At 32.6% G+C, this 24474-nt stretch overlaps 1 protein-coding gene across 3 annotated transcripts in view; it reads left to right on the top strand.

The window, feature by feature from the left end:
• Nucleotides 1–708: 708 nt before the first annotated feature.
• LOC136971684 (transmembrane protein 164) overlaps nt 709–24474 on the top strand; it is a 39302-nt gene continuing 15536 nt past the window's right edge. For 2 of the 3 annotated variants that reach the window (XM_067266159.1, XM_067266158.1), the window contains exons 1-3: nt 709–810; nt 16659–17009; nt 20362–20478. In XM_067266159.1, coding sequence (XP_067122260.1) covers nt 16668–17009; nt 20362–20478 — 459 coding nt within the window. In that variant the 5' untranslated portion in view covers nt 709–810; nt 16659–16667. Of the gene's footprint in view, nt 811–13898; nt 14066–16658; nt 17010–20361; nt 20479–24474 lie in introns of those variants that run through there. The other variant, XM_067266160.1, reaches the window with a different exon arrangement.

Genomic DNA, 24474 nt, shown 5'->3' with positions numbered 1-24474 from the left:
TCATAACAATCTCGAGGTTTTTTTTAGAAGTATTTTCCATCACACTTGGAATTTCTCCATATTTGAAGATAAGATTTTACATAAGACGACAATGTTTCCAAGGTCTAGTTAAACTTTTTCATTCCATTGACATTATAGGAAGATCCCGCCCTTCGGAAGTCTAATGACTTTCCACTCCGTCGCTCGAGCAGAGAATTTTAAGGTCGATTTATTTAAGCACTTTATTATAACCTTACTTTTTATAAAACGAGAAAAAAAGATAGAAACGCGACAAAAAATGTGAACAGGACGCTAGTAATTCTACACAAAAAGCATTTTTCTTTCGTCGAAACCGTAATTAAAACTTTAACGAAAGATTGAATATTAACCATAAATAATGGAATTAACGACAAAATATTATAAAATTTAACCACAGTTATTCTGTAAAACATAATTTGATTGGATTAAATTTCCGTGCAGATCTACTCGTTACGCACATTGGCGCATTATAGCCCTTTTCGCCCGTAGGATAACGCGCCGCCGGTCACGCATTCTTTTTTGCTTTATTAAATACACCGAATACATTTAATAGAGCAATACGATACTGCATAACATTATTTATTTCTTTACTCCACAACTACGGAACGGCTTCGTTTTCAATAATTACACCGGAAAATAACACGCGAGACAATTTCGAATGGCCTTTAACTTTGTTTCCCCGTGGCGACACCAGACGGCGTTTTGTAGAAATGGATTGGTCGAGTAAATAAAAGTCGATCGAGTTTGGAACGCAAGTGCTAATTTTTTCCGTCGTAAGGACGACTGTGATCGGTAAGAGCGTTATTTTTCTGTATCAAAAGTGTCAGTTCTTTGTAGTGTTGACATTTGTGACGTAGAACAATACTCCGGTGTTAGCAACTGTTAATCGGAGGGGGTCTCTGCCGTCTTCTTCCCGTGTTTTGAGGACAAGTGTACTCCGTGTACGGCCTTAACGCGGTACACACAAGGTCTTAATTGTTTTCATTACACACAACTCTCTTTACGAAAATTAATTAGCCCTAAATTAAACACGGCCCGAACCCTCCCCCCCCGTTGGAATGTGTTTGACTCCATGCGTCTTCCTTATGCATTTTTAATAATGTAAATGCATAATTCGAGGACTGAGTGTATTGCGTAACTAAAAACAATATTTGATTAACTCGAAATAGAAAATTTGCACGCGAAATGGGAAGTCCTTTATGCGCTTGGTTATTGATTTAAATACATTTTTTGCTTCTGTACATTAAATGAAGAAATGGTATTTTATTTTGGTCCGCTTAATAATTTAGTTTTCGGTTGCCGGTGGTGACCGGAACGTTAAATGTTTCCGGTTTGGTTTGCATGCCACGCATGGTTTGGTTTGAAATTCGACATTCGTTTACGTCATCTTTATTGCTTTTGGCCCATAAATATTATCTGTTGTTTTCGGTTTGTGTTATGATTAAAGAAAGAAAGTTTGAAATGCATTTTGGCACTAAGAAATAATAGAAAAAAGGCTGTGTGTGTATAAGCCTGAAGACCTGCAAGATTGTTAATGGTATAATTTTATAACTGCAATCTAAACTGAAAATAAAGATTAATTTACGTCCTGGCGAAATCGCGTGTTTGCCGACAACCGACCGGACGTTGTATTTTCGTATAGTAATTAATTTGTGCCTATCTTACGACTTACGGCACATTGAGTTTTCGATTGTGGATGTTTTCGGCTTCGTTTGGAGGTCCTTTTTGGGTGAAATAAGTCTTTTATATTTTAAGTAGAACGTTCTGTTTCCGAATCGTTCTTTTAGCCCGACGACGGTTGCTCGAGGTAATTGAAAATGTTTGTTTTTCTTTTTGTTTTGATGTATGTGCTGGCTTTGACATATCTGTAGTGGGAGTTTAGTGTTGTGGACCAACTTTTCGTGAAAGTAAGGAAAAAATTAACGAAATTAGTCTGAGTCTTCTGCTCTGTCTATTGGATAGTAATTCATATATTGTCGAATATCATCAATATAAATAGATGTATTATGTAGATAATATAATAATGTCAGGGTTGTCGTTTGATAAACATAAATTGTTTGATCATTGTTATATTTAGATGATAGACAAATACAGATAGGAACAGGAAAAAATATAAGTTTTTTTTAATCAAATTGACATTATTTTTGCATTTTTTCATTGAACAATTGTCTGAAAGAATAAAAAAGCAAGTACTTGCTTATAAATATTGTAGAAGAATTCAATGCATTTATAATAGATAATTGGTTCTTAATCTTTGAACTTGTGTGTGCACAATTCTTGGTGGCATACCAATAAGTTAGTGTTGTATCAAAGATATGTTTGTCAGGGACCCTGAATGGTATGATTTTTGCTCAAGACATTCACATTGGAGTTGCCAAGTGGATGAATACTAGTGATTGGTCATAGATTTGTGCCTCATTTACAGACTGGCATGTATGGAAAAACAAATCTATAAAACTCCACATCTAATTTTAAATAGGGTATTTTAAATAGGTATCTCCTTTGACAGATCGTCCACAAGTTGCATTGCCATATTCCATCAAACCACTTAAATCAACCACTTCTGTTCATAGTCACTAGGTATCGAGCAACACAATTAACCTAATCTAACTATAGAGTGATCTGTGGAAAAATGATATTTGGCATTACAGATTTTAAAATTCAGATGAAAAAAATTTTTTAAGACCTTTGACATGTCAGCTTCGTAACCTTCCTGCAATCAGAAGTGAGCTAACTCACAACGCTAATACATAGCTGAAAACACCTGTCTTTTCGTGCCTCTGTGACTACAACTCGACAACTCTCCGTGTTTTAGAATAGATCACGAGATAAATGAACAAAGAACAATACATGCAGCAATTATATAGCTATGCGTCATGTTACAGGAAGAAATTAAATTTACCAACATGGTTAACTATTAGATACGTTATATACAAGGTTCCTATGCACCTGGAAAATCGGGGATATTCATTAATGTTTGGAAAAAGTCATAGAAAGTCAGAGAATTTGTTTCCTTGGTTGCCTTGTTGATTTTATTTGCTGACAGTATGGCTGACCAAGTGTAACTGTTTGCAGGCAGTAAGAAGTATTGTGGTACAATGCAACTTAGGAAAAGCGAGTGCAGAATATTTTCAGGATCCAAAATTTTCCCGAAATTATAGCGCACAAAATATACAACATACAACAATATTAATTGTTATTTTTAAATTTTAAAATACTTTTAGATTTTAAAGCTATTGTATTAATTATAAAGTTCAGAAAATTTATTAAGGGACAAATTTAATAAATTTGTACTTTTGTACAGGGATTATACAGAATTTGTTGTTAATAAATAATAGCTTTTTTTCGAAGTGATGAAGTTTTACAGTTATTGGTTAATAACAGAATAAATTACTTTTTATTAAATAAAACATTTTAGTTTTATGTAGAGAAGACATACCATAATTCTATCTTTTGTATCTTATGAAAACAAAACACCTTGGTATTTCCAGCAAACAAGTAAAATTTAATAAAATAAAAACGTTTTCTTCAGTTAGACTCTTTAAATTGAAAATGGAACATAAATAGAATGCTTCTTTAAAAAGAATTAGAACAAAAATAGAAGAGCGCACATTTCCACAATTGCATTAAAAATGCCAAAGAATGGCTACATACAAATAAGGTAGTGCTTATCAAGGCTGATAAGTCCAAAGGAGTAGTGCTCCTTAAAAGAGATTCCTACAACCATAAACTGCAGGATTACATCAGAGACACCGAATGCCAACGTGCTCCTGACAAATATTTAGAATCACTACAACAGAGTTAAAAAATTCATTTCAACTCCCTTAGCTCGCAAGTTACGTATGCATAACTCTGTCGTACAAGCACCAAGAACACCGAGAATCTTCGCCTTTGGCAAAACCCATAAACCTAACTGTCAGATACACCCTGTTATAGAAAAATGTGGCTCCCCTACGTTTGAACTTGAGAAACAACTTGTTAGATTTATCCAACCACGACTTCAAGATCACCCGTATGCTATTAATAACTCTGTTCAACTGGTGGATAAGCTCAGAAATATTAGCCTAGAAGACAATGAATTTATGACTGTAATGGATTTTAAATCATTATTTCCGTCTATAAAATTACCACCTTGTTTTCGCGAGATAAGAGATTTCCTTTTTACGAATGTTAATAATGCTACAAAATTTCATGAACACATATTAGAACTCGCACACCTAATTTGTTATACTTCGTTTTTTGCATTTGAAGGCAACACATATTTACAACAACGAGGAGTTCCAATGGGGATCTCAATATCCCCAGTATTATGTGAACTAGTATTATGACGTTTAGAAAATAAAGTAATGCCTATCTTCAATGACGACATAATTTTATATGCAAGATATATGGATGATGTGTTCATCATTTGGAGGAATATTAATAACGCTAGCGAGTTCCTTAACAAAATGAATAACAACCCATATGGTTTGACGCTATCATTGGAACAAAAAAGTGACCTGAATGTAAACTTCCTGGATCTATCCATCACTTGTAAATTTGGTGAAATATGGACAAACATTTATCGAAAGCCTAGCTATCTACCTATTATTATTCCAAAGAATTCATTCGATCCCAGCAACTTTAAACATGCAGCCTTTAGATCTTGGATAAAGCGGGCCTATACCCACTGTACAAGTATTTATGACACATATAGAGGGCTAAATTACATACGCACAATAGCTGTACAACAGGGATATCATTTACGGGAGATTAACGCTCTTATTGATAAATTTTGTAATCCAACAAATAAACATCCTACTACCACCAACCAAGACCGAAAGGTAGTTCTCAACTGTATTCCTTTCCTACATTCCATCTTTAAGAAAATAGCTCGCAAGAACAATGTTAAAATGATCTATCGACGTAATCCTACGATTTACAGAATTCTACGGAACGATAAGTTGAAACTAAATCAAAACAACACATCAGGAGTATATTCAATCCCATTAACTGACTGCTGTTTTAATTCAGAGTTAGTTTATGTTGGTGCTACCATGAGGTCTTTAAAACAGAGGTTGCAGGAGCATGAATATTCAATTACTAAACACTTGGACAGTACTGTACTGGCAGCCTTCGCAAAAGAACAAGATATCAATATTTATTGGGATAAAGCTTCCATAATTAAGACTGCCACTAACAAACATCTTATTAAATACATTGAAAAACTTGAGATTTACAAGGCGCATAATACCAAAGGTTGCATCAACCATAGAGATGCTGATAGTCTGTCTAGTGCACGGAAATCTTTTTACTACAACAATTAATTATATTAATACTTTGTTTTATTTAACTCTTTAATTTGTACTATTTTTATGTTCCTTTTATTTCATGTTATTTTTATTTTATTATTTTAAATTTAAATGATGTTATTGCTGGCATTCTATTTTTGTTTTAATTCTTTTTAAAGAAGCATTCTATTTTATGTTCCATTTTCAATTTAAAGAGTCTAACTGAAGAGGACTATTAAAAATAGTCGAAAATGTTTTTATTTTATTAAATTTTACTTGTTTGCTGGAAATACCAAGGTGTTTTGTTTTCATTCTTTTTATATTCCAGTAAGTGTTTTATTTTATTATTTGTATCTTATTTTTAATTTTATTAATTCATCAATTATAAAAAAGTATGTAACTGTTAATTAGAAAAAATAACCAGTTAAAAAGTTGTTGAAGCAATAGTGTATGTGTAGTAAGTCAAGCGATGTTTTATTTTGTTAATGTGCCATACCGTAAGGGACGTGAGAGTCGGTGAATTTGTACAAAGTTGGTCAGGAAAAGTCGTGGAATTTAAAACAAAAATTTGAGTAGGAACCCTGTATATAGAAGCTATAAAAGTGCAGAGGTTGGAATACATTATAATATAGTTGTATATGAGTTTTTCAAACTGCAAGTTGTAAACCATCGTGAAAGCAATATGTGAACAATCATGACAGTATATACCAGGCCAGCTTGATAGTTGAGGTAACAAGGTGACTGCCTCAAATGCCAAAATGAATGGTCAAAAATGTTCAAAAGAAAAAAATAAAATAGAAATAGTAAACTGAATACAGGGAAGTCCCATAAATGAATTTTAATGTTGTTTATACTGAACAATCACTGCATTCAGAACACCATGCCAACACCATATCAGATGTGATAGAGATATCTTGTATTTGCTATGTCATAATTTGCTGCAATCATGACCTGTTGACTGGTCATTTGCATAGCAGAAAGCAATATACTTCCTAGTCATGGGCAAATAGGGCAACTTTGAGATCATTAGGATCCAGAGAGGACATGCCAGTATTTCCAAAACAGCTACATTCATTGGTTGTTTTTGTAACACTGTTCAGAGTTTACCACGAGTGGATGGATCATACACAAACATTCATCAGAAGATCACACAGCAACTGGCCGTGTGATTGATCTCAAGTGAACATAATGTGTCAAGACTGGTATCTGAAGAAAGATGTGCCACAGTGGAATTGCTTACCTGCCAGTACAATAGTGGACAAGACAAAGGTGTTTCAACAATGGCCATGCATCAACAAGGTTCAATAGCTATCAACCTTTATAAGTGCCCTGTTGACTATGCATCATCACAAACAATGCTTTGCATGGGCAAGGGAAAGGCATCAATGGATCTGAATATGTGGAAGAAAGTTGTATGCAATGACTAGTCCCATTTCATGCTGAACCACACTGATAGCTGGTCCAAATCTGGCATAAACAGCAAGAAGCTTCATCCCCTGGTTGCACATTTGGGGATTACACAAGCTGGCGGTGGCAGTATGATGGTCTAGGGAGTGTTTTCTTGGCAAGGCCTAGGGCCATTGGTTGTCATCATCCCACAATCCTTGAATGGTGAACAATGCAGGGACTTTTTAGGTGATCATTTGCACCTGTATCTCCAAGCTATGTACCCTGACAATGATGCCATGTTTCAATATGATGATGTATTGATATGTGAGGCTCATTCAGGAATGATTGGACGAACATGACAATGAATTCCACACACTGCTTTGACCCTCAAACTCACCAGACTCCAACCTTATTAAACATGTTCCAGCATATCCAAAACATGTGGTGAGGTTGTCATTCACCCATCTATGAAATATGCATCATCTGACAAAACTGTTTGAGCAGGACGGGTCCAGTTAAGACTAGATGATGATTAGCATGGGTTCAGCATATCCCAAACGGTGTCTATTCCTTGGCATTTACAAGCTGTGAACATAAAACTAATTAAGTTCTAAAATGTAATGAAAACACAATACAGTATCTATGTATAAGTAACAAATGGTCATATGATGTAAAATGCTTAAAACATCTCTTTCCAATCACCAAACAGTTAATAGGATTTTTAGCAAACAGTTGCTTTGTATATAGTATAGCGTGGCAAATAATATACAGCAATAAAAGAATTTCTTAGCAATACATTCTTAAAAAATGTCTCCGAACTTCTGTAAATTATAGAATTCATTGCTTATTGTTAGTGATATTATAAAATCATATCTAGGCTTCGTTATAAGTGGTTTTAAAATGATGACATTATGCTCTTCAGTGCCAGCAATATCTGACAGGCATGCATTATTTTTTGATATTTCATTTTTCTCATAATTCTAACATTGTATGATTGTTATTTGGCATTGTAAGACTTCATCCAGACATTGTTTTGTTAAAAATATTGTATTGGTGTGAATATAATTTTTTTCTTATATAAAAATAGAAGACTGAGAAAGTACAGACATCAAGCAACCTGTCGTCACATTCAAATTCGAGTTGGCTCATCACTCAGAGATGAATGTCATTTTGGGCCTAGTCAGACTTATGATGAAAATAATTTAAAAAGATTCTCTTAGTGTCTTCAGAACAGGAAGAGTGAAAAGTTAACATATATAAATATTACTCAAAAAATGTACTGAGAAATGCATATTCTCTATGAAATTTAGGTAATAAAATCCAAAAGACATTCTACATGATGTGCATGTATTTGCAAAAGATATTAAAAAATGGAAGGTCCAAATCTAGCGTAAACAGCATGAAGCTTATAGATTTGCTACATTGTGTATTAACTTCTCGTAATTTTTCTCTATTGATATTTTAATTTTTAACAATTAAAACATTTACGAAATCAGCCATGTTGGTATGAGAAGAGACTCGACACCAACTTTTCCAGCACAGAATTTAATAAAACAAACGTTTTCAACTTCATAAGCCATTGTCAGGTTACAGAACAAAATTTAAATAGAGATTCTATGTTAGAACGAGACATTCTTTGATACAATTGTCCTTTGAAATTATCAAACCAGTTACAATTTTAAAAGATGTAATTACATCAAAGAACGTCTTATGCCAAAGAAGAATCTCTAGTTAAATTCTGTTCAGTAACCTGACAGTCTTATCGAGAAAGCCAAGAAAGTTTATTTTATTAAAGTCTGTGCTGGAAGAGAGTGTAAATAAGCCCAGTGTCTTTTTTTCTCGGAGAAGTTTCGGCTTTGACTTCATTCGTTTCAGTACGATTGCACGTTGTACGTCGTCATAGGAGCTGTTAATCTCATACACCAAAAACTCTTTAAAAGGATTTTTAACAGAAGTATAAAAACATGCTAACTTAGTTTTGACCTGCTCTACAAAATTTAAAAAAGATTTTGTAAATTAACAGAGTTATATTATTCTGCTGTCTTATTTTGAAGAATAATCCTGTGTATTTCTTGATATCTGAGAAATTATGTATCTCGATCTTCCTGTTCAGTGTTTAATCCAGTGTGATAAATCTGTCTTTTGCATGCTAGCACAAAACATGCAAGGTAACAGGTATATACCTGATTTTACAATGAATGTGGATTGTGGTACAAATCATATTTGAACCAAATTCATAAAAAACTTTTTTATACATTTCTATGCAATGGAAGGTCAGGAAATTTGCTTCCTCGGCTGCCTTATTGATTTTCTTCCGACAATATGCTTGCATAAGCGTAGCCGTCTGCAGGCGGCAAGAAATTGTGCGGTGCAATACAACGTACGAAAAGGAGAGTAAAATATTTTCAGGACCCACAGTTTCTCCCAAACACAAAATTTCCTGGAAAATTTACGAAGTAGAAAAAACGATAATTTTAATTTAAATGGCATTTATCATTCTTCATTTTTATAATTTTGATAGCATAACAAAACAATTTGATGTTTTTCTCCCATTTTATTAATATTTTATAAAGTTCAGGAGATTTATTAATGGATGTATTTAATAATTATATACTTTTGTACATGGATCATACAGGATTTGTTAATGAATAATAATTTTTTTTTTTTTTTCCAAAGCTGTTAGATTTATGGTTATGGATTAATGACAGAATAAACTATTTTATTTTTAGTTTTAATAATTTAGCAATTATAAAAAATATATAGCTGTTTAATTAGAAAATACAATTAAAAAGTTGGAAAAGCAATAGCAAATGTGCATAATAAGCCAAATGCTGTTTTATTTTTTCAATATGCCATATTGTAAGGGACATGGGGATCAGGGAATTTGTACAAAGTTGGTCAGGGGAAGTCAGAGAAAGTCGTGGAATTTGAAACAAAAATTTGAGTAAAAATCCTGTTTATTACTGTGATAACTTGATAAATCTTTCATTAATCAAAGGTATTTATCCAGATTGTTTTAAAAATTCTGTTGTTCCAATTTACGAAAAGGGTATAGAGAATTACCGACATACAGTATTGTCGTAACTTTGATAATTAGTTATACGATAGACTATTTCGTGTTAAATTGAATGCTTTTAAATAAATCTCAATTAATACATGTAAATCAATATTTACACAAACACAAATGAATAAAAACAAGACCATACATAATGGAAAATATTTTTTGGCAGGGGTGTCCTTTCTCCGTAATGGTAATTGGGAACGTTCAAACAAAAGCAAGTAATTTTTTCTGAAAATTTTGGCTTTTGAATTTATTCTGTTTGGTGCGAGGTAAAACAAATAATATTAGGATACATTTAAATTTTAAAAACTTACTTTATGAGCTTTCTGACTAGCAAAATCAGAAATAACAGAATCAAAATCGACGGAATCGGTAACTTTACGTTCAGTGGATAAAATGGCAAGGTTCGTCAATCTCAGATTGGCTCATTGTCGATCTCTGGTAGTTTTTAATTAGCTTCAGCTTGGAAAAGCTCTCACAAGTTGCAACACTAACTTTGCTCATTAAGATTTGGAGAATGATTTCTATATTCGGTACCGAATCGATCAATTTGTATCGATGAATAAAATTCGGAAGCTCCATTGATCCACCTTGACAAATCAGGTTAAGTTCTGAAGATACAGCAACGAAGTCTTGAAGCCGTTTTCATTCAAGAGCAAATTCTTTTTTTGTCAATTTTTTCCAGAGCATTTTCGAAGTCCACTTCCAAAACAGGATCCGGCAGAATTGCGGATGTTAAGAAGGCATATTTCTTTCGTTTGATGAATGATGCATTAGGTATTTTTTTTGTTTTGTTTACGTAAACAGACTAAAATATTTTTGTGTAGTGGTTTATATAGTGTATAACTAGATTACAGTTGAGTTGCTGGTTTTCCTGTGTAATAAGGGCCCCAGCAGCTCGAGCAGCCAAATGCCAAATTTTGCTTCGTTCTGATTGCCGTGAAAAATTTTTTGAGATTTTTTCCTGTGATTTTGGGGCCCCCACAGGCCTATCATTTTCCAGGGGCCCGGTGCAGACTGCACCTACCGCATTCCCCAGCTACGCCACTGGTCCAGTTAGTTGTATGAAGGTGAATGTTATGCTTTGGTTTAGCTTTAGATCATCCTCCTGAGTTTCTTGAACACTTTTTTAAAATATTCATGCTCAAAATATTTTTTAAGAAAACTCAGAGAAGCCGAGACAAAAGTTATTTAAATATTGGGTTGTTCGGAATTTCTGGTAGTAGCATGATTCCACATTCATAAAAGTTTTGATCTTTGCTTACAAAGACTGATCCAAGTGATTTTTGACATCCTCATTTGAAGTAAATGTTTTACTGTTTAAAATATTTTGTAAAGACCGGAACAAGTAATAATCTGAGGGTTCTAGATCTGGCAAATACGGTGGGTGTGGTAGTACATCCCATCTGTGCTGTAACAGTTTCCAACGAGTTACCAAACTTGTGTGAAATTTCGCATTATCATGGTAAAACACTACACCTTTTTTTGTTGATCAGTTCTGGCCTTTTCTGTTTGATGATATTACTCAATTTGTTTACTCGACGGCAGTACACTTTCGACACAATTGTTAAATTGTCTGGTAAAAGCTCAAAAAAGAAAAAAAATTCCTTAAAATCTCACCAAAGAGAGCATCTCTCTTTAAGAACATGTGGAATCCATATATCGAGCTTTGAAACGAAATCAATTTATTTCAAGTAATCATAAACTGTTCAGTTTGTCAAATTTAATCTCTTAGTGATTTCACGTGTTGTTATTTGGCAGTTTGCTTCAATCGGTACCTTTATTTTGTTTTCGTTGGCTTCAACTGACCATCCAGAACGTGGTGCATCTTCAATATTGAAATTGACAGAATGAAATTTTGTGAACCAGTTTTGGCACTGTCTTTCTCTCAACACATCTCCATACATATACCACAATTATTTTTCTTGCTTGAACAGCATTTTGATTTTTTGGTAATAAAAAAGGCAAAATATGCCGAAAATGATGCTTTCGATTTTCCATATTTGATGGGCTACCGAAAAAAAAGACAATTGTACAGAATCAAGCAAAATTTCTTACAAATAAGCCTTGAAATGTCAGCTGTCAAAATATGTAACGAAAATGAAATTACTTTCCAAACAACCCAATACATAAATGATTGAACACAAAACATTTTAAATTAGTACAAATTTGATTAGAATGAAGCTAAATCATATAGTTCTGTTATAACTTGTGTTGCTTTGTTTCTCACAAATGTCGGTACTACCGAGGATGAACTGGAAAAGCTGAAAATACTAGGATTTAAGTGCAACAACCTTTTCATCTTTATCTCCATAACTGCAGAAAATGGTACGGGAGAATAAAGCCGTTTTAATCATTTTTCATATTTCAATTTCATTATACTATCTTCAATATTCAGATGGATTTTTGTGGGAAGATTTGGTTTTGAATAATGATTTCTTCATCTCTTCAATAAACTCCTATAGAAAAACAACATTCATTAAACATAACCTCAATATAAAGTGAAATAAAAGACAGTTAAATCAAATTTAGGTTAATGTAACCCTTGGTGCCAAGATGGCGGCTCGTCTCCGATTCCAGCAAGGAAACAGTGGAACGCACGTTCTAACCTGACCTAACCTATTCTAATAAATTACCATAATTATTAGCAACCAAATTATTAGAATAGGTTAGGTTAGGTTAGAACGTGCGTCCCACTGTTTCCTTGCTGTAATCGGAGACGAGCCGCCATCTTGGCACCAAGGGTTACATTAACCCAAATTTAAGTCTTTTCTTAAAACAAATTTAACAGCTGACTTTGCTTACTAATTTATTATTTGACTGTTAAATTTGATGTAACAGTCAAATAATAAATTAGTAAGTAAAGTCAGCTGTGAATAAAATACTTTTTTTTAACATTAAATGTTAAATTATAAAAAGTCTGTTTTTTTTTTTAATTTTATATCGGGTATGGTGCCAAATCGTACAGTTTTGCGATAACATTAATATAGCAGTTACACACACAATGAAACATTTTCACAGTTTCGATAGGCAAAATAATAATTCAAATTTAAATGATATTTGTGTTGCAATCAGCTAAAAACCAAAACAAGTAGAAAGCTTCGACGGGAACTAATGTCGGGTTCTAAACTTCTTTTTACAACAGTTGGACTGATTAACAAAAAAGAAAATGAAACGTCTTGCCAGATTCTAAGTAATGTTCAAGTGTTGGATATTGTCGAATATGAAGATATTTTAAAAAGTTTGCGAATTAAATACAGTTTAATAAATTATTACAACTTTTGTAAAAAAAAATGTGGATAACTTTAGTCGAGTGTTGGCAATATCTATTATTAGTGTGTCGTTAAAAGTAGTCGACAAATTATTTTATATCATTTACGCAACCGAGACGACTTCACGACTCTAAGAGAAATTAAGACGCTTAAAAAGATTAAGGAGTCCAAAAACAAAACTGCCGCAGGTTACGATTGCTTACAAATTACTCTCTAGCACTTTTGGACTACCAGGTTTATCGTCGGTAGACGTACAAAATTTTGTACTTGTTTTCTTTTTTATTTTTAAAGAACTTGGAGTCCATTTAAAGAACATTAATTAAGGAGTACACTTTTCATTGCAACTTTAAATGTTTTTCGGGATTATAAACCTAAAATGGAACACCGATATCGGTGTGTTCTAACGGATCTTTTGAACATTTGACTGGAGAAATCGGAACAAAAACATACGACTGTTAGAACATTATTTTAAGATGTATTTATTATCGAAGACTTAATGAAAATCTTCACATGATGAATAAAGTTTTACCGATTTTAGCACGCTACACTCTAATCCAGATCAACTATTGTGCAGGGTGGTTAAGATTAGTGAAAAATTTGGATTAGTCGTGCCATACATAAATCAAAAAACAGTGAATAAATATATAATTTAAAATTTCTGTACCATATTTGGTACATATATTTATTTAAAATGTGTATTACCTATTTGTTTTACAAATTTGTATGTTTTTAAAATTAATTTTGTTTTTTAGCTGTAATATTAAAACAAATAATTTTGTCTTGTCACTAAATATTACAGCTAAAAAAAAATAATAAATAGTATGTAAATAGTGACAAAATCGTTCTGTCACTATTTGTATATTTGTTAGAACAGGTTTAGAGAGAATGTACTGTGTTGATATTGAAACGGACTCTCGACGCTGTGGCTTTCGGCCAATAATTGGAATAGAGGCAACTGAATCTCTTTGAAAGGATGTTTATAAACACGAACGTGCTTGGGCATTAGTTCAATTTTAGAATCATATGAACCTAGGACTGTTATTCAGTGCTTTAAGGTTTCAAACATCTTGTTATTCTGTATATTTCTTTTATTTATTTGATTTAGTTCCTTTATTTTTGTTATTTCTTTGGTTTTGGGGTAATTAAGTTATTCTATAGTTGTTGTAGTCCGTCTATGAAAATAATCAACCAATGAGCATCAGCTATTGATTGCTTAGTTGTGGCAAATTACTTCCTGTTTCTTACTTGTTAAACCATGTCACCACCATTATAAACAGTGTTATGGATACCTTACATTTTGATATTAGAATACGAAGAAGTCCGCTATAGTAGTTGTCACAATTAACGGAAATGTCGTTCTGCCGTCAAGTGATAAAAAATAACGTAAAATTCACACTTTGCCTGCCATATTAAGTGAAAAGCACAGACGACATTAGGGAATGTGCCGATTGGTTTAACTGAAATGACATTATGCGTGACATTGCTTTTAAGTTGATTCTTTCCATAGACAGACTACAGTTGTATGCTATGTTTCTGTGAAGAAATTGAAGTGCTTTGTCTGAACTGTGTTGTCATTGTTCTGTGACAATACACTCAAACCTGTTTTTGTGCAGTCTTTTTTTTGCGATTTTTTACACGTGCAATGTGTTTTGTGCAATTATTTTTGTGCAGTATACCAATTTGATTGAAATTCATATACCGCACACAAAAAAATCACACAAAACAAATCGCACAAAAATAGACCGCACAAAAACAGGTTTGAGTGTATATTAATGATATATCCTCCAGCTTTTTTTGTTAGTAAATTTTTCTACTTACGTTGGGTGTAAACCTAACATTCTTAATCGTTTTAAATGTTTTTAAAAAAATCTATTGATATATTCTATAGAATCGTGCTTTTTTTTTTATTCTATTGTTCAACTTGTAGAAACTGCTTTTTTAAAATATTTTATCAGTTTATAAACAACATATTGATTATTCTTTTTGAGGACATTATCTGTAATTTTCCTTTCAATTTTTCTCTATGTTTCAAGAACTAAAATGTATACAGACGTTTGTGCGTCTGTCTTCATAGTAATAAACTAGTAAAATACCTAAATAAAAGTTGTTATACTTCATTGAAACACAACGGCTTGAAGGAAGAATCAATGCTCATTCATTTTTTCAATATGGATTAGAGTTGGTAGACTTTATCCCAAGAGATTTATACCTCCAATGACAATATTAATATTGATGCCATAAGCATAGGGGTCAACATTAAAGTTAAAAACTGCCCTTAATTGGGATGAGAGTTATGTTGCTATTTTAGCTTGTGTGACTTTGGAAAGTGGGAAGCAGTGTGCTTTAAATTAAATGACATAATATAATTGTTATCGAATTCATAGAACCATGACGCACTTTGATTTCATACAAAATATTGGTTAATACGTAATATAACGACTGTAACATACGTATGTTAACGACTTCTGGTCTATTGGAAGTTTCTTATATCTGTGAAGCTAACGAGCGGTAAGAAAACAGACGAAAATGAGAGAAACAAAACACAATGAGTTTTATTTTCTTCGCTTGTTAATAAACAGGATTCAAGGGATACCAACAAACACCTTTCCCACTGATGATACACGAGAGCAAATTCCGAATCTGGTACAAGAAATTTTCCCGACAATATCACTTAAATTATTAAAATTAAAACTAATATACGAAACAAAGAAATAAAAGGAAGAGAGAATATCACAAATGGACAGGAAAGAGGGTACCCACGACTATATGACAAATCTACCGGCCAGGATATCACGGTGAAACGGGGATCGGCAAACACTTTCACTTTTTCTCACTCTAAAATACAGTTCAAATCGTCCTTGTCTCTAACACTTCGTACTAGGCGTACTCGGAAGACTCCACTCTCACTCCTTCCAACTCGAGTTTTCGCTCCAGAATGACACACGTGTTCCTCTTTCTTCCCTCAGGGCTGCACTCCCTCTTTTGTTTTCAGGGGTGATTCATCGAAATAACAAAGAAAGGGTAAGAGCAATAGGTACATTCCAGGAAGAATGGACAAATAGGTTGGAATGAAAGGAATAAAGAAAATATAAAATATAAAAACGATATAATTACATATAAAAATATACATCTGAAGCATGGCGTGTAGCCACATATCAATAGTTAATCGGGGCTTCTGATGCTAAATTTTTCGTATCTGGTTTCAATTTTTGTCTATGTAATTCCATTCTTGAGAAAATTTTGAAGTGAAATCTGGCGACTTCTGGTCCAATTAAAGTTCGTATACAGTTAATCGGTTTCAGTTTCTGCTCTCAATTTTTATCTATCTAACCCCTTAACCCAGATAAAGGACAGATGATAACGGGAATGAATACGTTTGCAATCCGAAAATTGCAGTCCAACAACGAAAAAATTACTGTTAAAATATTCTGAATATTTTATTATTATATAATATAACTACATTATGAATAGAATTTGTCTCTCGGTTTTATATGATATTAAATTTTGAAAGAAAGTTTCTAATTCAAAAAAAAACCTAAAATTTAATTAGAATTTCTTAATTATATGTAATAATTGATGTATTTTTCATAAGTTGCTATTTACATATTTTAATAACTTTTTTTCAATTTAAATTTTTTTTATATGTAGTGTAAGAAAATGCAGTTGTTTTCTCTCGGAAACGTGACAGACTGGGCTATCAGCGGGGTAGATCACAGTATCGAAGGAAACGGTGGACCGGACTGCGTGAAGTATCTTTCTCCCAACAGAAGATTATACGAAACAATATTTGCCACTATTTTAGCATTAATTTACCTTTATTGGGGCATAAGAAGAATTCACATACCGCCAGTTCCCAAAATTTCCAAAGAAGATCGAGGTGGCAGGAGATCTTTATTGATGCTGATGTGTTTAGTTTTAGGAATGGAAATTGGTTTCAAATTTTCATCTAAAACCGTGATATATTTTTTAAATCCTTGCCACATAGTCACTATGATACAAGTAAGTGTTGTTTCTATTTATATTTGTGATTTTTAAAGCTATCATCACACTTTTATAGATATAAACTAAGTTAATCGATATTATACCGAAATTATCGAGTACACTTTGAATTAATATTTTTTAAACTGTAATTTGATTTTACGCTTCTTTCTAAGTGATATATTTTTCTGAAATATTTCAAGATGGCATTGTTTGCGCTTGACCAACATGCGAATGTTTGTGTTTTCTGCACTTGTCTAACTCCTAAATTGTGGCTAGTTTGATTGAAAGTCTTCTCTTGAAGGTTGCTTAAATGTTACAATGCTTACTCCCATCTGACACATTTGTGTTCATAAAAACTATATAATTACGAAAATCTAGATTTTTCACCATTAATTCATTATAATTTATTTAATTTTTGTAATATTTGAGTTTTTAATCACACAAATTACTAAAATTAGTTATTTCTTCTTGGACAAAATACAAATTTTTTTATTGGTTGATAAAATAGGGATATAAATTTTACCTGGTACTTTCTTCACTCGCTACAATATCTTTTGTTTTTTCTTAATTAAATAAATTTCTTAAAAAGTTACACACAAAAGCTTCCATCAAAGTTATATTTGTCAGTTTAAATCTTTCTTGTGCTTTTCTAATTATTTATTCCAGCAGAATGACTATACCGAATTCAATACTATATACATTCATTTGTATGAAGAATATCTTACAAAGTTAATTTCCCATTTGAACCAGAAAGAAAGAGGGGTTATGAAATCCCTGATATATTACAAGCATGATTGCAAAAGATCAATCTATAGATCTTTGGATTAATTAATCTTTATTGCAAGCCGATTTTATCTGTCTGTAGGATTCTATTTTAAAAATGGAATATGTATTTACTTTCAAAGAAATACGAGGGCAGTTTTTTTAACTTCTGATGGTCCATAAAAAAAAGAGACTAGTGTAAATAACAAAATGAATTTATTACCGAAAGTTAGGTACAACCATGGTTATTTTTTGACATTGTAAAGATTGAAGCATTTGTCATATCTGTGGACGAGCTTTTCCGTCCCCTCTTCGTAGAATGTTGCTGCTGGTGAATTGAGATGGCTTGATGTTGCTTTTAAGATTGTCATTAGTCTCAAACCTCTGTCCTCCTAGTCATGTTTTCAATTCAGGAAAGAGTGGAAGTCGTCACACATTAAAAAGTTCCACCTTAAAAAACCCAGCATATAGCCCCATTCGGCACCAAGCAACTTGGTGCCAAATGGGTCTATTGAATTGGCACCAAGCAACTTGGTACCAATTAAATAGCCATCTCAGGTCAGTGGCATCAACATTACATGAAGAGGGGATGAAAAAGCTCATCCACAGATATGACAAATGCCTCAATCTTTATGGTAATTATGTCAGAAAGTAACCATGCTTGTACCTAACTTATGGTAATAAATTCATTTTGTTATTTACACTCATTTTTTTTTTTTTTTATGGACCGTCGGAGGTTAAAAACAAAAACAGCCTACATAGTTAAAAGGACTTTTATAGAAAATTTAATTTGCGAATGTATTTATATAAAATATACTTTCCTATATAACTAGTTTTGGAAATTTGTTCCAAAACTAGTGTGTATCTTATGGGTTAAAACCTCGTGGAGTAAAACCGTACTTATTATTAAGTAATTTAATAATTGTAGCATTAGTAATGCCCTTGATGGTAGTGAAGATGATTTACTGTTTGAAGAAAGCAATGACTGATTTTAACTACAAGAGAGATTTCAAAAGTTAATTTGCTCACCACTGAAAATGAGGATAAAGATAAACTTTTAGGATCAAGTTACACACAACAGTGACGTGCCGGCACAGTGCAGTAAGCATCGATAAATATCACACATAGCCAATCAGAGTTTCTTCTACGACACGTGATCTGTATTCTGTCAGTCATCCAAGTGTCGTAGACAAAACTGATTGGTTATGTGTGATATTTATCAATATTACTGCACCAAACGGTCACTGCCGGCACGTTGCTGTTGTGTGTAACTCGACCCCTATTATAATCCTACATTTTTTCTTTGTGTAATTGTTTTAAACACAAACTGTCTAAATTTGTTTTTAGTCAATGTGTTTTGGCTGTCGGCCATATTATTTGCGTATTTTATATTTTTTTTAATATGTAATATAAGTTCATTTTAGCCAATTCCTTTGTCTCTTTTGTCTTATCTATTCTCCAAAACTTTCCCCACCACTCCTTTTATCCTTTGGGTGGGATTATCGTTTCGAAGAAAGAGACAACCAATAGAACAATAGAAGAGACGATGCCGAGGGTCTCGACGGGAGAAAGTGAATCACTTTTGGACTGGACTGCAGAGAGAGAAGGTGTGAAAAAGAAGCGATCTCGACCGGGGTGTATAAGTTAGCAGCAGAAGAAAAGAAAAGGATACGACGGGAGAGTGAGAGATTCACCAAGAACATGGGAAGCCTATAAAAATCAAACAGGGCTCGAGCGGTATCCCACCAAAGTATTTCAATATTTGTCTATTTCTATCTCTACATGCATACCTTTGTTCTTCCCCTTAGTTATAAGTAGAATAAGTTTTAGTTTTAAGATCTGCACGCGTATAATTTGTCGGGTTCCGTTTTGAGCACGCCCTTTCGTTAAGCTTAAAGACTGAACGACTGTAAAAGGATTTTCTTTGTAAAGTTGGGATCCATAAAGAACCTGTTTCTGTTCTTTCTGGCGAGAATAAAATCGTACCTTTGTTAAAAGTAACGTGTTTCGATTATTATTTTGTGTCGGTCTGTTAGCGGAAACCATTACACCTCATCACAAATCTTCACAGTGTGATAAGATGAACACTGTAATGACAATACAAAAAACTTTTTGGGTCAGTTCAATTCTTATAGAAAAAATGATTGAATTGGTCCAAAAAGTTTTTGTATGGTCATTACAGTGTTAATATGTTAATAATCCTGATAAAATGTTATACTTACTTTCAGTAACATGTAATTTTTTTCTGTAAAATGACTGTCTTATATTCCAAAGAATTATTGTGTATATAAAATGCTGTACTTTCCGGCGTATAAGATGACCCCCGACTTTTACAGTTAAAATATAGAGTTTGGGATATACTCGCCGTATAAGATTACCATACTTTCCGGCATATAAGACAATCCCTGACTTTTGAGAAGATTTTCCTGGGTTAAAAACCTGGTTTCCTGGTTTCCTGGGTCTTATACGCTGGAAAATACTGTAAATATTAAAGTATTGTTCTAATATTATCAACTAGACTTACGCATATAGTTTTATATTTATTCCTAAAAACATTATTAAATAATTTTTAAACAGTTATTTATTTATTTATTTTTTATTTTTTCAGATATTTCTGCTTTCGGTTCCACCTTCTCGTTTGGTAACAACTCTCTTCAGAATACAAATCCACTGTTTAAATGGGCCTCTTCTGGCAATATTCTTTCCAGTACTTAATACTCGTGAGGTAATGCACTAAGTGATAGGTTAAAAAAATCTCGCTATTGTTCACCTTAAATTTATACAGTAATAACCTGCTTCTTGCTATTCTAAGTGTAGTATACTCTCTTGAATCTGTAATCCTATTTTTATGAAAATATATATATATATGTAAATGAGGTTAATGTTACCTTAGGTAGCCAAGATGGCAGCTCATCTCTAATTCCAGCAAGGAAACAGTGGGACGCATGTTCTAACCTAACCTATTCTAATAATTTGGTTGCTAATAATTATGGTAAATTATTAGAATAGGTTAGGTTAGAACATGCGTCCCACGGTTTCCTTGCTGGAATTAGAGATGAGCCGCCATCTTGGCTACCTAAGGTAACATTAACCGTAAATGATAAATCTGAACACGTGGTTTACTTAGAAATAGTCATTTTTGTTTACTTTTACCTAACCAATCAAACTGTTAGTCATGTAAAACTCAAAACACTCAGCACTCATTTGTCAGCCGAAGTTTAGTATTTAATACATCTTTTCTAATTATATTATTTAAAATATTTTAAAAGGACATTTTATTGTCAGAATAATTTTTAATTAAAATGTTTGTTTAGCATACTATCTAGAAAAATGTTTTGTTTTGTAATAAATAATGATTAATTATGTGTGTTTAATTTTCTTGTTAAAAATAAAACTTAAGGGGGGCATCCCAAACTTTGTGCTACCACAAGCCCCATACTGTCTTTTATTGTTTCTCTTGTTGGTTTCAGCTTATGCATTCTCCTTAAATATCAAGTATTTCAAGTTCTTTGCCAATTTTGGGTTTAAGACCAGCTTAATTAGCAAGTCTGTAAATAATTTTATCCCGAAAGACAGTATCGTCTTGCCGAGCTGTGAAATTGAAAGTTATACGGAGTAGAAATTTTTCCTGGAGTGATCTGATGATCTTTGATTCTTGCATTTAGAGGTTGGAAAGTATGGACTAAATAGTGCCGAAACATTCACTTTTTCAGGAACAACATACTTCCTCCATTGCTTGTCGAGAATTGTCGACATAGCTTCATATAAATGTTTTAACTTCTTACTCAAAACTGGATATGTATAAACAATAATTACACATTTTTAAAGATCTAAAAATTCCAGTAAATCATTTTTAATAGACAAACGTTTTTGATCTATTCAAGTTACTGTTTACTGGAATTTTTAGATTTTTAAAGGGGTGTAGTTATGATGATAATGATGATAGTTCTCAGTAACATACCTGAAGAAATTTCTCATATCTCGTATAGGTATGAAGGTTGCAAATATTTAACATATCACTCTTATCAAGTAAATATGGGGAGTTGTAGAATTTAAGCATGAGATATGATGTGTTTATTGCTGTCTTAGACTTCAGAAACATGTTTCTATTGATACAACTAGCTTGCTGCTTTTGTAAGCTTTGAGACTTGCTCTTTAAAACACTTTCAAATTCTGCAGGTTATCGTCAAAATATCTTTGCGGCCATTCACATCATATGCTATTTCTTTTTCATTTTCAATGGTATTATTTACCTACAGAGAAGAGATACTGTAGAGCAGGCCTGGCCAACCGCGGCCCGCATGTGCTGTCATGTTAAATTGTGTGTCCCGCTAAGCGATATTATATATCTATTAAAACTTTTGTTTCCCGTTATGTGATACCAAAACGATTAAATAAATGAAAATTTGCATGTGTTATAATGCGCAAGTGCGAGTATGAACTCTTGGTATAATGATAAAATCTTATTCATTTTGTTTTTGTTTTACTTTTTTAAAAGCATTTTCTCCTAAATTGTGGCCCACCATAATGTTACACATGATCAAAGTGGCCCGCGAAACAATTTGGGTTGGCCGGGCCTGCTGTAGAGAAATCCAGTTACTAGTTTGCTTTGTGAATTAATGGTGAAAAACAAAAGTCAAATTGGGATAAAACAATTTAGCCCTGTTTTATCCAATTGCTGGATTAAACAGGGCTAAATTGCTATTACTACTATTAATTAAATGCTAATTTGGTACTAGAGTAATGCATTGGATGACATCACTTGCTAAATTTAGCAAAAGCAAACATTATTAAAAACAATCCTTATGGCCTTCTCTTAGAATTAAGTTAGAGCAAGTAAGTTTCACTTCAGTTCATTTCGTGGTCATTTATTTTACAATAAAGCATGAAGCACTGAAAATGAATGTGTGCCAAACCAACTTTTAATCCCCTGCACATTTCTTCTTGTTTTTGAAGATTCAATTTCATATAAGCTTCTACCTTACAAAATTTTTATTAGGCACACTTATATGTATTATGCACAATAACCTGGATTTTATGCACAATAAAATGGATTTTATTGTGTTATGTACGAAATTTTATTCTATTATGCACAATAAAATCCATTACTACTGACTATGATTATGAGACTTATTTTAATGTATAAGTCTGTAGGATATAACAAAACCTTTTGTCAGAATAAACACAAGCTAAAAGACGTTAGTGATATTTTTTAATAAAAAATTGACTAAAATATACAAGGAAGTAGGAAGAAAATTTTATTTTTAAATATAATCAGTGTAGAAGTTACTCAGGAATGATGAGGACAATGCCAGCAAGTCATGGATGGAATTGCAAATCTTGGCACCTCTGTTCTAGACAGGAGGAGGAGGGGAAAAAAACCCAATTCTATAATTAAGGTTGACAATAAATTTACTACTAACTGGAATGTCTTTGATCTAATTTAGGCCAAAATGTCCTAGATAAAAAAAGAAACTACTATAATTAAGGTCGACAATGCGTTTATTACTTTTCTCATCAATCAACTGGGGTTATGCTGTATGCAGTGAAATTGGGGTGTAAACATGTTGAAAAAATTTTTGATGTTGATTATAACAAGTAAAAAAAAAATAGTAATACTGGTGGTATATGTGCAATATCTATGCTTGTATCTAAAGTCACAACTTGCCTATTTGTATCGTGAAACGTTTTTACTCAGTCAATTTAACACACGGCGGCCACCAAAATCAAGTGAATATATTCAGAGTTGCACCTCGTACTTGTTCTATAGCCAGTGTGGTGTGCAACATCTTGTATACTATAGCACAGGATTATTCCTATGAGCAGTGTTAATATTTCTGTATGTCATTAGTAGCTATATAAATTTTATAATGCAAGAGATTTTTAAATTAAATTTTGTTACTTATTGAATGGGTAAATAAAAATAAATTTATAGAAACATTCCAGAAGCTGGAACTTTGTACACTAACTAATTTATGCTTACAATACAACTTACAGCATATTGAGTATTCAATCATAATCATTTTTGGCTTCATTCAGAGGCTTTCTTTAGTTGAAACAACAAGATTTATAGTTCTACTGAGCTTTAAAATGTTTTAAGCAATTCAAATATCCTGTTCTAGGCATTCTAGAAATTAAAAAAAATTTCTAAGTAGATATTTTGACGCGATGTAGTATCAATGTAGCCACGTTTCTCGAAGCAAAGAACGTCGGTATCACTCCAGGTAAGATGCTTATTCCACTTCTTTCACCATTCACACACTAGCAAGACTTCCATATTTAAACTGTTTTATAACTTACGATTGGTTAAGCGCACACAACTGCAGGACATTTATAGATAAAATCTAAAAGGGTACAAGATACAGACCATATAAATGCATTGATATGGATACATTATTAAATTCTCATTCCTTTATAATCATTTTAAAGCTACATATTTTATATAATTTTTAAATTTTAATGTTCTTGAATAGTTTCCTAAAAGGGAATTACAAAAAATTAGATTAGCCTTTCATAGTTCTATAGTAACTTTAGATATATTCTACTCAAGTACGTTATGAAAAATTTGTGTGATGGTAGCTAGTTTGAGTTGAATTTGTACAGCTCTTACTTGATAAATTAAACAATTTGCTGGATTTTTATATGACTATTTTAAGTCTAAAATATTCTTCCAATATTCTAATTAAGTCTGGAAAAACCTTAAAATTGTCTAGGAAAACCT

This window comes from Centruroides vittatus, unplaced genomic scaffold (assembly GCF_030686945.1).
Source record: "Centruroides vittatus isolate TY-2023 unplaced genomic scaffold, ASM3068694v2 contig_2682, whole genome shotgun sequence".
Lineage (NCBI taxonomy): Eukaryota > Metazoa > Arthropoda > Arachnida > Scorpiones > Buthidae > Centruroides > Centruroides vittatus.
The sequence above is the reverse complement of the archived record's forward strand: the minus strand, read 5'-3'. Positions and strand labels throughout refer to the sequence as shown.